The sequence below is a fragment of the Artemia franciscana genome, chromosome 21, assembly GCF_032884065.1.
Source record: "Artemia franciscana chromosome 21, ASM3288406v1, whole genome shotgun sequence".
Taxonomy (NCBI): Eukaryota; Metazoa; Arthropoda; class Branchiopoda; order Anostraca; family Artemiidae; genus Artemia; species Artemia franciscana.
In genome coordinates, this window is record NC_088883.1 from 33,860,803 (window position 1) to 33,874,515 (window position 13,713).

The 13,713-nt window shown below is 35.1% G+C and overlaps 1 protein-coding gene across 1 annotated transcript in view; it reads left to right on the top strand.

The window, feature by feature from the left end:
* Positions 1 to 12,826, top strand: part of LOC136040970 (uncharacterized) — a 53,315-nt gene extending 40,489 nt beyond the window's left edge. The window contains exons 4-5 of the mRNA XM_065725441.1: positions 1,209 to 1,367; positions 6,852 to 12,826. Coding sequence (XP_065581513.1) covers positions 1,209 to 1,367; positions 6,852 to 10,045 — 3,353 coding nt within the window. The 3' untranslated portion in view covers positions 10,046 to 12,826. The remainder of the gene's footprint in view (positions 1 to 1,208; positions 1,368 to 6,851) is intronic.
* The last annotated feature ends 887 nt before the right edge of the window (positions 12,827 to 13,713 follow it).

The following is a 13,713-nucleotide window of genomic DNA, read 5'->3' on the forward strand; positions in this document are numbered from 1 at the left end:
TGTTATTTGGCTTTATCTCAGCCCGTTTTAGTCTTTAATGCCACTCTTAATTTTTCTCTGAAATACTTATTTGGAAAGCTTTTGCTTAAATTCATTTAAAAAATTGATGAAAGTCTTTGGGTCCCAAAATTATATGCTGTTAATCTTTTTGGTGTTAATAAGACATAATAAGCTTTGTTTGAAATGAGTCATTTGTATAGAACTGGAAACTATATACCAATCTATTCAAAAAGCAAATATTTCTTTAGCTGTAATTTATGTTAAATATTTGCTTACAAAAAACCGTAACAAACGTTTTTACTTCAAAAAATTTATCATGATTTTTTTAATATATGAAAAAAATTATTTCTTAGCTTTGGACCTTGACCCTAGGGGTAAACATAATTTTTGTATATTTTAATCTTTCTCATTGTAATAACTGTTTTGACTTTCATGTTCCTATATATATATTTTTTTTTTACATTCGGGGTCTGCACCCACAAGGCAAAGAGCAGCCCTCCGATACTGTCCGATTGCTTATAATTCTAGACCAATAATTTTTGTTTGAGCCCTCTTTCAATATTTTATTACCGTCAGTTCGGTACGAATAGCCCTAATGATTGCTGTTTTACAGATAATGAGGGCATGCGTTGTCGGTGCTTTGGGATAAATTGTACCTTTTTTCTGACTAAAATTATACAACGTATGAATGTTTGTGGTACAATCAATGAATTTTACGCCACTTTCAATTTCAGCTTTTTTCGTGTCGTGTTTGCGCTCCTTAAAAAGCTCCCTTTGTTTGCTTACATCCCTAAGATTTAGTGGGAGACTTCCGAAAATTTTGAAATCCAAAAAGAAGCAAACAAATTTATGTGAATCCCTTCACCAAAAAATATGGAATTTTGTGAGGTTAAAATTAAATTTGTGCGTTCTTAGGTACCCACTATATAATGACGTAATTTTCGTTAAGACTTAATAGACATGCGTGTCTCTTTTTTCTAAAATAATGCAAACTTACAGTCATAAATTTTGACGGGTGAATTGAAATTTATAAAATTGCATATTTAGGTTCACTCTGAAAAACATACTCTTTTTATGCATATGTTTCTCCTCATCTAATACTCATAACCATGAATTGTTTTAAAAGCCTTTTAGTTTTTAGATTTCAATTTTTTTTCGTACCCTGTTTAACACCATTTTAATATTTTTCGTTTTCTGCTTCGTTTTAGGTGGTGTTCTGTTTGACAGGTTCGATCAGCGACTTCTGCTGTTCACAAGCTTAACTTGGACAGCCATAGCAGTCGGTGCCACTCCATGGTGCAAGAACTTTGGGGCCTTAATGACTGCCATGTCGTTAATGGGAGCTGGAATGGGCTTCTTAGATACAGGTAGTAAAATAATACAAGTCTATTTCTGCGAAACATTTTACGAATAATTCTTTGTGGAAGTCAGAGTCATACTTATATCTATATATATAAAAATAAGTTATTTGTTTGTGTGTCTGTCTGTCTGTCCGCATATGACGTCTGAATTATTTCATCATATACCAATTTAAAAACGAATGTATTCAAGCCGAAGTAGCTGAGTTGGTAAAGCGTTATGTTCCAGCTTTTAGGTCCGAGAGGTTCCAGGTTCGAACCTTGGCTTTAGCATTAATACAAAAGAAGGAAAAAAACTAAAAAATATAAAAACTACAAAAAATAACTAAAAAGAAAATACTAAAAAAACTAAAAAAGCTAAAAAACTAAAAAAACTAAAAAAAGGTAAAAAACTAAAAACTAAAAAAGAAAAAAAAAACTAAAAAATAACTAAAAAAAAGGTAAAAACTACAAAAAAAAAGCTAAAAAGAAAAAAAAACTAAAAACTAATAAAAAAAACTAAAAAAAGACTAAAAAAAACTAAAAACTGAAAAAGAAAAAAAACTAAAAAAAGGAAAAAAACTGAAAAATAAAGGAGAAAAAGAAAACTAAAAAAAAATAAAAATAAAAAAAACTAAAAAAGGTAAAAACTACAAAAAAAACTAAAAAGAAAAAAGAAAAAAACTAAAAAAGATAAAAACCAAAAAAAAAAACTAAAAAGAAAAAAGGAAACAAACAAAAACCGGACACTCAAAGAGAAATTACAGACTGGGACACCGGGACACAAATGACGACTGGGACGTGTGTGTCGACTGACGTCATGTTTGTCGACTGACGTCATTATAAGGATTGAGCTGTACAGTGAAGAATGTTGTATATTCGCAAGTTTTACGTAGTATATATATATATATATATATATATATATATATATATATATATATATATATATATATATATATATATATATATATATATATATCTATATTCACAGGTGGGACACAGGGACACAACTACAATGGCGCGTAACGACTTACGCGTGCGGGAGCGCTTGGAGGGGGGGCGAAGCGCCCCCACCAAATAGGTGTTGGGGTGGCGCGAAGTGCCACCCCAACAGCTAGTGTTTGAATAGATTTGAGTAAGACCAAACAAAACCTCTTATGTAGAGACTCTAAATGCAATAGAAAAGACGACACGAGCCAGGTTTCCTGTGGACACTACTACAATAAACAAAACATTAAAGGATTTCACGTAAAGAAAAAGTTCATGGAGATGGCTTAACGTAGTGTGATTGGGTTTTTACCAATTTAAGGTCGGTCAAAATCAAAGGGTTAAGGTCAAATACGTCTAAGATCAAAGGTTAATATGAATGATACAGAAGTACCTTAATGAAAAAGTTCAGATACTGCAAATAGTTAAGCGGTTTTATCAAGGTTGTACTCATGATTGATTATTATTATTATTGATATTTATAGATTAAGTCCAATGGAGTTAACTCCCCCTCCCCTATCCATACACCTTTAACGATTAAACGGGTTTTACGACATAAATGCCAATAAATTACCCAAATAAAAAGGGCGAGTATAAGCAATTCAATATCAGTAAGAGCTAGAAGATTCCTATCTCTATCAGTCCTTGTTTTTGCTTCTAGAGAAGTCATCATAATCGTAGATTTGTCTATCAATTAACTTTAGAATAGATTAACTATGGAATTTTACTTATAGAATTTAACTATAGAATTAATTAACTATTGATTTGTAATCAAAAGCTACATAATAGAAACCCATAAAAGCTTAGAGTTAAATTTGATGTGCTGAAGTAGATGTAGAGGGTAGTTTAAATAAATTTATCAAATTACAAATAAAGCAAGTTAGAGCAAGTTTGCCAAGAAATATATTTGGCTTTTTTAATATCCTGTTAAAAGAACTACATAACGACAAAGAACTACATAAATGATGTATTATTTTTTAATTTGAAATAAGCGATCGAAACTTTTTTTTTGATTATTTATCACTCGGGTTCTAACTGGTGCGGGTTTGTCATCCTAGTCTAATATCAGCTAGTCTAATATCAAGTGTCAGTATGATTATTTATTTTAATCAAAGAACTGACTAACTGCAGAAAATGAAATGTTAATTTTGTATACCAATTGATAGTTAAAGCCAGTTCAGACGCATGGGGAAACGCTCAAAAACCGATCTATATCATGGTAAAACCGATCGTGTTTGCCCATAGTACTGATCGGTTTTGGGGTTTGGAATTTCCTCTAGTTTCCCTATGGTACCGATCGGTTTTTCTTTTGTCCTCCAGCAAAATGAGCAAGTTTATTTAAAAATGGAAAGCATGTCAAATGTTAAGCACGCTAGAGTTCGAGATTTGATGGTTCTTATCCAGAACCATCTGTTTTTACCAACACAAGTAATGATTTGCATAAAACTAATATGAAAGAGGAAGATATTTGGCAAGAAATATGTTTGGCTTAGAGACTTGGCGCGTGAAAGTACATGTTATCTGTGCTTCTTGGGAAATTTTTTTACTTATCGTTTGAACACTTTTCCTCTCGCTCCGATCGGTTTTTCTTCAAGGTCAATAAATTGAAAAGATTCATTAACAAATTAACCTAAAATTAATGTAATTCAAGAATCAAGTAATTGTTTATACGGAATATATCAGAATTTTAAATATGTAAATGGTTGATACATTCAAAAACACTGGCAAATACCTGAAACAAACTTGCATCAGACATTAAATATTTGTCAAAATAATATAATTAAAATACCGAGTAAAATAAGGGACAAATGATTTGCAATATCTCTCGGTACTAGAGGCTGGGTAAGTCATTAACTGTGGACAATTATTTATTATTTTTCGGAGCCTAGTAACTGGTCCATCTGCAGAGTGGTTCTCAAGGTCAGTTAGTATACCACGATGAGCTGGGGACTTCAAGAAATTTAGTGCATCATCTTACGTTGAGTAGTTATGTCCAAGTTTAATCTACACAGCTCTTTTTTGTATTATCTCAAGTTTATCTGATTGATCTCTTGTCAAAACTAGATGCCAAGCTGGATTTGCCTACTCAAGATAAGGTCTAACGGTGCTGCAGTATGCAGACTTTAAAACATCTGTTGGCATACCAAATCTCTTCTGGTTGGAAAATAAATGAAAAAGTGAGGCGTCTTTTTTAGTTCGATAGTCAACATGCGAGTTCCATCTTAAATCTTTGCCCAAAAGTATTCCAAGTATTTTAATAGTTTTCTTTGTCAGCAGTAGGGGAATAAGAGAAGAGTGGCTTTTGACCTTAATGAAGGAAAAAGTCATATAAGAGCTCTTAGTTTCACTGACCGTCAATTATTCGTTTCCAAATTCAGCTTTTAGGTCAGTAAAAATTCTTGTTAAGTCAAACTGTTCTGTAGTCGGAGGGCTTAGTTACAATGATAAAGCAGTCAAATCATCAGCAGATTTAAAACGCTCTCGAACTGTTGTTAAAATACAATTAAAAAAAAATAGAAAAGAAAGTGTAAAGTCCATTGTAGCTAACCGCAAAAAGTATCTAAAAATCCAGATGGCTCATGATCAGGGAGCTGGACGCAGTCAGATCTTTAAAAAGAAAACTAGCAAGCATGCGTGCAACAAATAGACGGGCACCCATAATCTGATTATGGTTCAATATTTACTTCATTATGGTTGAGACTATGAAAAAACTTAACTATATCAACAAATAATGCATCAACATAAGCCCCATTTTTTCTAAATGTTTAAGGATGGTATCCAACAATACAAACAAATAATGAACAGTTCTATGTCTGGTTCTAAGTCCAAATTGAAAGAGCTGGTGTTTTTGAAATTAGTCTCATTTCAGCAATATCCTTAGGGGCCTAACATTTGGAGATCGGGGTAACATATGCCTGTTTAAAAATACTAAGGAAAATGCCATCAATAAAACATTGGTTAGAATTTGCCGTTTAAAGGAAAAGATAAAAGATTAGCACACTCAATAATCAATTTAATTGGTATTTCACTTAGGTGACTAGATTTACGAGGATCAAGTGCCTTCAACTTCTTAACAACTGAACTAATCTCTAGAAAAAGTATATTTAAAACTGAGTCATTAAGTGTTAGTATTGTTAGTCGCGAATGAATTTTACGAGTCAATGCAAAAGCTCATTAATCTCATAAGGTTGCAGGAGATTAATGCAACCTCATAAGGTTGCATTAATCTCATAAGGTTGCAATTTACCATTATTATCTGTAACTTCAACTTTGGTCACTTTTTTACCGATAACATTCTGAACAGTATCATGGAACTTCCTTGGGTTGGATTGATATATTTTGCTGATTATTTATGAACCATGCTGCTTACGTGAATATCTTATTTTTTACACGGTTGAATTTCTCAACCTTTTGAAATCTTCCTCGTGTCCATTTAAATGCAATTCATTCTTCAATTTTATCAGATCCCAAATATACCGAGCAATCTATGGTTTTTCATTAGATTCACATAATTTTTGTGGGAAAATTTCAGGGTATTTTTCGAACAATTCCCTACAAAATTAACGTGCCATTTTGTCACCATCAGATAATGAGAGGATATCACGCCAGTTAAGATTTTTGAGCCATTTCTGAGTTCCTGCCTTTCGGCAGGAACTCAGACTGGGTGTCAGACCGTCGTTTCTTCGGTCGGCACTGAGATCGCTTCCAACCGGCTTTTGTAGGGTCGAAGTCAAGGATCGTCTTTGCGGGTAAATGCAGAAGCATTCGAATTAGGTATTCAAACCATCGTTATTTACGCTCAGCTGCTAGGGTCAAAAACCGAGACTGTTGGGTGATCTGCACCAGCTTCTTGTTACTCACGAAGTCAAACCACTGCCGACTTTTAATCCTTCTCATGCTCTTCTACTGGAATACATTGATGGCCTTTAGGGTTGTGTCCGCTGCATGCCATTTCTCAGCTCAAGCATTACAGGACCGACGAGGGGGTTGAAAATTTACAGTTTAGTGTTAATGACTGATACGTGATAGAGGGGCGATTATTAACATGCATTTCCCCCAATCAGTAATCTTTAAACATGCTAAAGAAGAAAATTATCTATTAGTCCATGAATTGCCTATACCAGTATCAAAAGCTGATGAGTCTCGTAGGCTGAAAAAGCTACTGTGTATGTGACTGAAATGTTCCAGGGATTATTATGTTGTGGTTCATTGTCTAATAAACGGATTTTCCCTATTGAACTGTTATTTGTAACTTGCACCAAACGCGTTGTTAGTAGATACAAGGGAGCGGGGGATCAATAGCATAAGTACAACTAGCAATGGGGGGGGGGGGTTTGGAATTCATAGTTCTAAGAATTGAGTTGCATCTTTTAGTATAGTATGTAATCTTTTAGAATAGTATGCATCTATAGTATGTAAAATAGTTAACTAAGATCAATTGAACCACGTCTTTGGCTATATTTATGCTCCACGAAACTCAATTTTATAATTATTAGTTATCGCCTATTGAATTTTTTTTCTTTTTAGGAGGTAATGTGATGTGTATCGATCTATGGGGAAAAGATAGTGGACCGTATATGCAGGCTCTACATTTCAGCTTTGGTGCTGGTGCATTTGTGGCTCCCTTGTTGGCGGAGCCATTTTTATCGCCCATAATTGATGAAAACGATGGGGGACTCGCAATTTCTCCTGAAAATTCTCTAGAATTCTCCACTCACACTTGGAGGGACAAACGTTCGATAAATTTGAACAAATCTGACCCAAACATTCATTTTCCTTTATTAGTTAATGACACTGCTGATATTATTGATGATAGTTCGAGTAATAGCAGTCTCATTCCTAGCGCATTAAACTTAAATGACTCAGAAATGACACCAAATGGAACGGGCTATCAGAACGTTGTCATTGCAAAGAATGATTCGTCATTCACAAACCGACGTGAAAACGATTCCTCAGTTCAGAGTGGTGAGTCATTGTCTGCAGCCATTTTTGATAGTGTAGCATTAACTCCTAGTTTAGCTTCTGATTCTATCAGTTCAACGGAATTCTTACAAAATGCGGAGCGCAATATCAGCAATCAAATAAGTACAGACTCTTCAGTAATTGTTAATCTTTCTGATAATGATTATGCATCTCTTAAGCCGTTTGAAAATGTCTCGGATATAATTACAGCACCCAATGTTCCACAGACTGCTATGCTTCCTTTAGAGCAAACTACAAAACGAATCCCTAAACCAAAGCCACAGGTCAATGATGGTGAGAACCTTGACAACAGTGTCAATTGGGAAAAAATTAAGCTGTTTGAAAATGTCTCGAATATAATTACAGCACCCAATGTTCCACAGACTGCTATGCTTCCTTTAGAGCAAACTACAAAACGAATCCCTAAACCAAAGCCACAGGTCAATGATGGTGAGAACCTTGACAACAGTGTCAATTGGGAAAAAATTAAGCTGTTTGAAAATGTCTCGGATATAATTACAGCATCCAATGTTCCACAGACTGCTATGCTTCCTTTAGAGCAAACTACAAAACGAATCCCTAAACCAAAGCCACAGGTCAATGATGGTGAGAACCTTGACAACAGTGTCAATTGGGAAAAAATTAAGCTTCCGAACCCAACTCCAGGAACGCTTCCTGTCACTACTACCCAAACGCCAGTAAATTCAACTGATCTAAATAACACGACGGTACAACCTAGTGTTGACAACCAAAAAATAAGTACGAATACATCAGTAGGTAATATGAGTATAACTGCAGAGGTAAGAACCCAACAACCAAGTATATTGTCGGTACAACCAAATATGAATACGATACTAGTTAATAAGAATATTACTCCAGAGACAAGTACTGGTATCACAAATTCACCGTATTCAACAATAGACGTAAATGACACATTACTTGATGAAACTAGAACTGTTTTAGACCCAACTGTGCAATCTAGCGTTGACATGAGTAGTAAGGGCATGGGCGAAGAACCAAGTGTTACGAATTACTATTCGAAAGTAGATTCTAATAACTTTATAAACGAAGTAGACCCCAGAGGATTGGATCAAAGTGACATATTATTGACAAAGTCGATACAACATTTTGACTTCAGTAACATGACAACTAATGTAATACCAGAATCGACTGTTAATGATAGTTTAATAGCTAAAAGTATTCCACAAGCTGACAATAGCAACATTGAACTAACTAATGATTCAATAGCGATAGGTAAGGTTTCGAGCGCGGCCGATTCTGAGAAGTTAAACCCTACCAATGAAATGGTCAGTGGGTCTAAAACCACTGAATCATCAATTATCATGTCTACCGCCAGTTCTGTTGTTTTTCAATACTCTTTTACTGTCAAAACAGATGAGAATATAACTTCTACTAATATGCCTGAAATGTATAATCCGAACACTGAGAACATCGTTTCCCCAGACGCAAGTAAAGGTGATCTTCCGGTGCTTTCTTCCTCTTCTTCGCGTCAGTTTATTACAAATGCTTATGGCGACTCTGAGTCTGTATTTAAAGTTTTTTCTTCAACTGTGTACACACCTAAGAGTCAAGCTGGCTCTTTTTGGTCAGGCAGTGTTGCCAAAGAGGAAAATTTAACAACAACGAAAACGGCCGAAAATTCTGTCTCTGTGACAATCTCAAGTGAAGCAGTAAGCAAATCGGTTGAAGACAAAATCGTCACGAGTAGATATGGTGATAGTCAAGGTGAGAGTGAACAGCATCACATAGATGGCAGACTAAGGATTAAAGATGAATCTAATATCGAAATGTCTACTCCACATTCGTCAACAGCAAAACCAAAAGTCCATTATTCTAAACCACAGAATACTTTTAGCAGTGGTAATGACGACAACACCTACCCAAATGACGGATTTTCAGAGACCATTGAAAAATATGGTGTCACTAAAATTCATATTGCTTACATCATAATAGCAGCTTTGACATTTCATGTAGGTTTGATATTTTTATGTTTCTTATGCAAAAAGAAAGGTAAGCAAGTCAGACCAGTTGTGATGGATAAGCCAGCGCAGGTTGAGGGGAAAGTTCGTGTTTTTATACTAGTATCACTTCTATCATTATTTTTTCTGCTCTATGTGGGAATGGAGGTTGCCTACGGACAGCTGGTCATGACATTTTCTGTTCGTAGCGAATTGGGTTTAAGCAAATCGCAGGGCTCTTATATCACAGCCGTGTTTTGGGGTAGTTTTGCTGCATTTCGATTTATTAGCATTTTTTTAGCTCGATTCTTACAACCTTCAAATCTACTATTTATCGATTTTATTTTAACTAGCACCGGCTCTGTTATTTTATCAATTGGCGCTTCGTCCAGTGAGACTTGTTTGCGGATTGGAACTGCTCTTGTGGGCTCTGGAATGGCCAATGTATTTCCATCAGGATTCTTATGGGCTGAACAACATCTCAGTGTCTCCAATAAAATGGCATCTGTTTTTGTTGTAGGTGCCGCTGCTGGGGAAATGATATGCCCTCTGATTGGGGGAATGTTAGTAGAGTATGAACCAATGACACTCATGTATGAACTCTTAGTAACTAATTGTCTATGTATTATTACATTCTTCTTTGCGCTTTTTATAGCTAATATAGCTAGAAAAAATAATCGCTCTGCATTATTAGAGTACCAATTGGCTAATGAATATGATGAAGATGAGATGGTTAACTTTCCCAGTGGAAGAAATCATGGTCGTCTTTTAGTCCGTTGAGTAGTAGTTAATAAAAATCTAAGAACGTAATATGATTTAGACATTATTTTACATTATATATAAAATTATATAATTTAACTTTATACAACTGAAAAAATATATAAAGATTTTATTTGATTGGGAAATGTCTGTAACTCTTGAGATAGCCTGTTTATAGGAAAAATTTCAATTTATACACCAAATGTTGGTGTATGTTTCTGTGAATGATTTAAACCTACAGCTCGTTACCCTGCACTGGCATTTCATGAGTGTTTCCTGAGTTGCATTAAGTCTACCCTGTTTCATGACTGACAAATCGAGTTAAAACTTCGGGACTAATTTTGTTGAGGAGAAGGGGGGGGCAAGGTGACTTTGAGTCTTGAGTTGGGTTTTGGTTGAGCAGAGTTTTCCACGAGTTTCATTAAGTCTACCCTGTTTTGTTTCATGATGAGGGATCGAGTGGGAACTTCGGGACTAATTTTGTTGAGGAGGAAGAGGGGGGCAAGGTGACTTCGAGTCTTGAGTTGGGTTTTGGTTGAGCAGAGTTTTCCAGAGTTTCATTAAGTCTACCCTGTTTTGTTTCATGATGAGGGATCGAGTTGAAACTTTGGGATAGTTTTGTGGAGGAGAAAGGGGGGACAAGGTGACTTCAAGTCTTGATTTGGGTTTTGGTTGAGTCTACCCTAAGTCTACCCTGTTTTGTTTCATGACTGAGGGTTCGAGTGGGAACTTCGGGACTAATTTTGTTGAGGAGGAAGGGGGGGGCAAGGTGACTTCGAGTCTTGAGTTGGGTTTTGGTTGAGCAGAGTTTTCCAGAGTTTCATTAAGTCTACCCTGTTTTGTTTCATGATGAGGGATCGAGTTGAAACTTTGGGGTAGTTTTGTGGAAGAGAAAGGGGGGACAAGGTGACTTCAAATCTTGAGTTGGGTTTTGGTTGAGTCTACCCCAAGTCTACCCTGTTTTGTTTCATGACTGAGGGATCGAGTGGGAACTTTGGGACTAATTTTGTTGAGGAGAAAAGGGGGGGGCAAAGTGAATTTGAGTCTTGAGTTGGGTTTTGGTTGAGCTTTTTCTGCAGATCGTCTTACTAAAATAGTAAATAAAACTTTTCAAGAAAAACTTAATTTTTCTAATTTATCATAATTCTAATTGTTTAAGAGAGTAGTCAGGCTTTTATCTGGGAGGTTAGCTCAGAGACGTTCACAAGGGGGGGGGGGGGATGGAGTCGGGTTCATCTGAAATCTGACCTATTCATATACTTCCAGGTATTTCCTATCCAAATTGTAATATAGAGGTTCGTTTATCAATGCCCCCCCAATTCCCGAGCAAATTTTATCATTGACTGGTTAATTATATTGGTAATAAATAGCAAACAGCAAATGTTTGGTATTTCAAAATCTAAGGGAAGGGGGTAAATTCCTGATTTCTTCAGTGAATATACCAAAAAAGGGGTATTTTTCAAAATTTAGGAAACCAGTGTATTTGTATGCATTAATGCAGAGGCGTAGCTAGGGTTTTCAGTGGCCAGGGACAATATGCAACCCCCCCTCCCCACACCATCACAGCCAAGATAGAAATAGATCATAGTTTTTACAGAAAATAGTAGATAAAATGAATTACTTTCTCAAACTATGTACCAATGATCATCCTTAATTTTATTGCAATAACCATTTATAATTCAATAATTACATTAAAATCATTAAATATGCAGAACTTATATTGAAAATTTAAACTTCATTATACGAAAAGTACTTTAATTATATTGAATTTTGGTACACCGTTAAACACGGTAAAAAATCATCAATTTTTTCTGTTATGTTGCAAAAATATTTCTCGGGCTAAATATTTCTCGGGTAAAGGTACAAATTCAGTCCAACGGGATTATCAAAATATCTAATAGCTATTATGATTAATTAATGGTTAATGGCTATTGAAAGAGCCATTAGTTAATTAGCATGAAGATCAAAATTATCAACTCTCCTACCATAATTAATGAATAGGTCTAACCATTTTTCTAGCTGACGAAGCTAAGAATAACGGTCCCTCCTATTTTCCCGTTTCTAGTTGCATGTTTTTTGCTCCTGTTTTCTAGCGTAATACATCGTTTTGCCCATAAATCTGTTTAATAGTATAGTTGCTGAAAACTGATAATTAATTCTAATTTATATTGTTTATACGTTTCATGGCATTTTTGCTTTGACTATTGTCGCTAGAAGAAATAACCCGTCTAGACTAGTCTAAAGCGTAAACTGGGCCCTGAGGAGAAATATCTATTTAACTTCTTCCTCCTCTTTTTATATCAGTTTGGTAGCAATAGAGATAAATAGTACAGTCGTTGCAAGGGAGGCTGGAAGTTAAGAATTGCACACATAAATCTCCTTCTCCTCTGCTGAAGTTATATTGGAACCTATAAGTTCAGATTGGAGTCTATATTTCCCATTCAGTGAAAAATTGTTATGAAAATATATTCTGAAATAACGATCCTACGATTATAAATAAAATAATGTGAAATAAAACTTCTAACATTCATGCACTCAAAAAAGTAACACTGTCCTTTTTGAAGCGTGGGCGTCGAAGATTCCCTATCCTCCCATCACCTATCGATTGTCCTGTTCTAGATAATTAGAGCACTAATCTGTAAACGAATATGACGAAAACGGAGCGGTTGAGCTTCCTACTGAAGTAGTCATTTTTTCTTAATAGTAGTTATATTTTAATAGTGATTGTTTTAACTGATTAAGGATTCCTATTATATGTAATTTTGTCGTATTTTTCTGGAATAAATGTCTTAATGTAACATACATGAATTTAATGTCCTGCTAGGCCTAAGTAGGAGAAATGGCGTAAATTAAAGAAGGGAAATTTTAATCAGTCAAAGGAATGGGGTCTAACTTTTCACTTTTGAGAAGGTAGTTTTCTAAAACTGCCTGAAATTCTTTTTAAGAACTTAGTTTACCCTTATGTTTTTTTTTGTTTTTTTTTTTTTTTTCTTTTTTTTTAACTGATATCTTACGAATCAAGCTGAGGAGGATGTGCTGAATCTCTTAGGTGATGTCCAAGGATAGCTTGAGATATCCGTTAAAGGCAGTAAGTTGTTTTATGAAAGTCCTTTGATCACTCATGTGGCCAAGCTTCACTTCAAGGGTGTCTGCATTCCAAAAATTCCCTTGTTAGGAGAAATAACATAAAAATAAAATATAAAAGCATCAGTTTTATAAGTTTTGGTACACAATAGCTATATTTTGCTGGTAGATGACATGTGTATTTATTACTTGGTTGCGAATAATCTGAGACTGGGTTCATAGTTCGCTGGCACGGTAATAGTTAATTACAATAAATGCCAATTTGTGAGTTTCGAACGGTGCTTTAATATTATAACTTAATTGTTGAAAAGCTTCAATCAATATCATGCTTTACAGAATTGGAAAAATCTTGAGATACTTTGAATATCGTATCCAGGGGGGGTACGGTGCTCTTTCGCTAAAAAACAAAACACTATTCAGGATTAGTGCTTCAAATTTTCAAATTTTGATGAGGAACAGTGCTGTCTTTTATCCAAAATTTCGACTGTCATGTGAACATGAAGGGAGGGAAAGTAAGGTGTGGAGACACCTTGGTTCATTAAATATGAGGAGGTTAGGGGACACAAGTTAATTTTGGAGGAGAGTTTCAGTGACGGACATTCGTG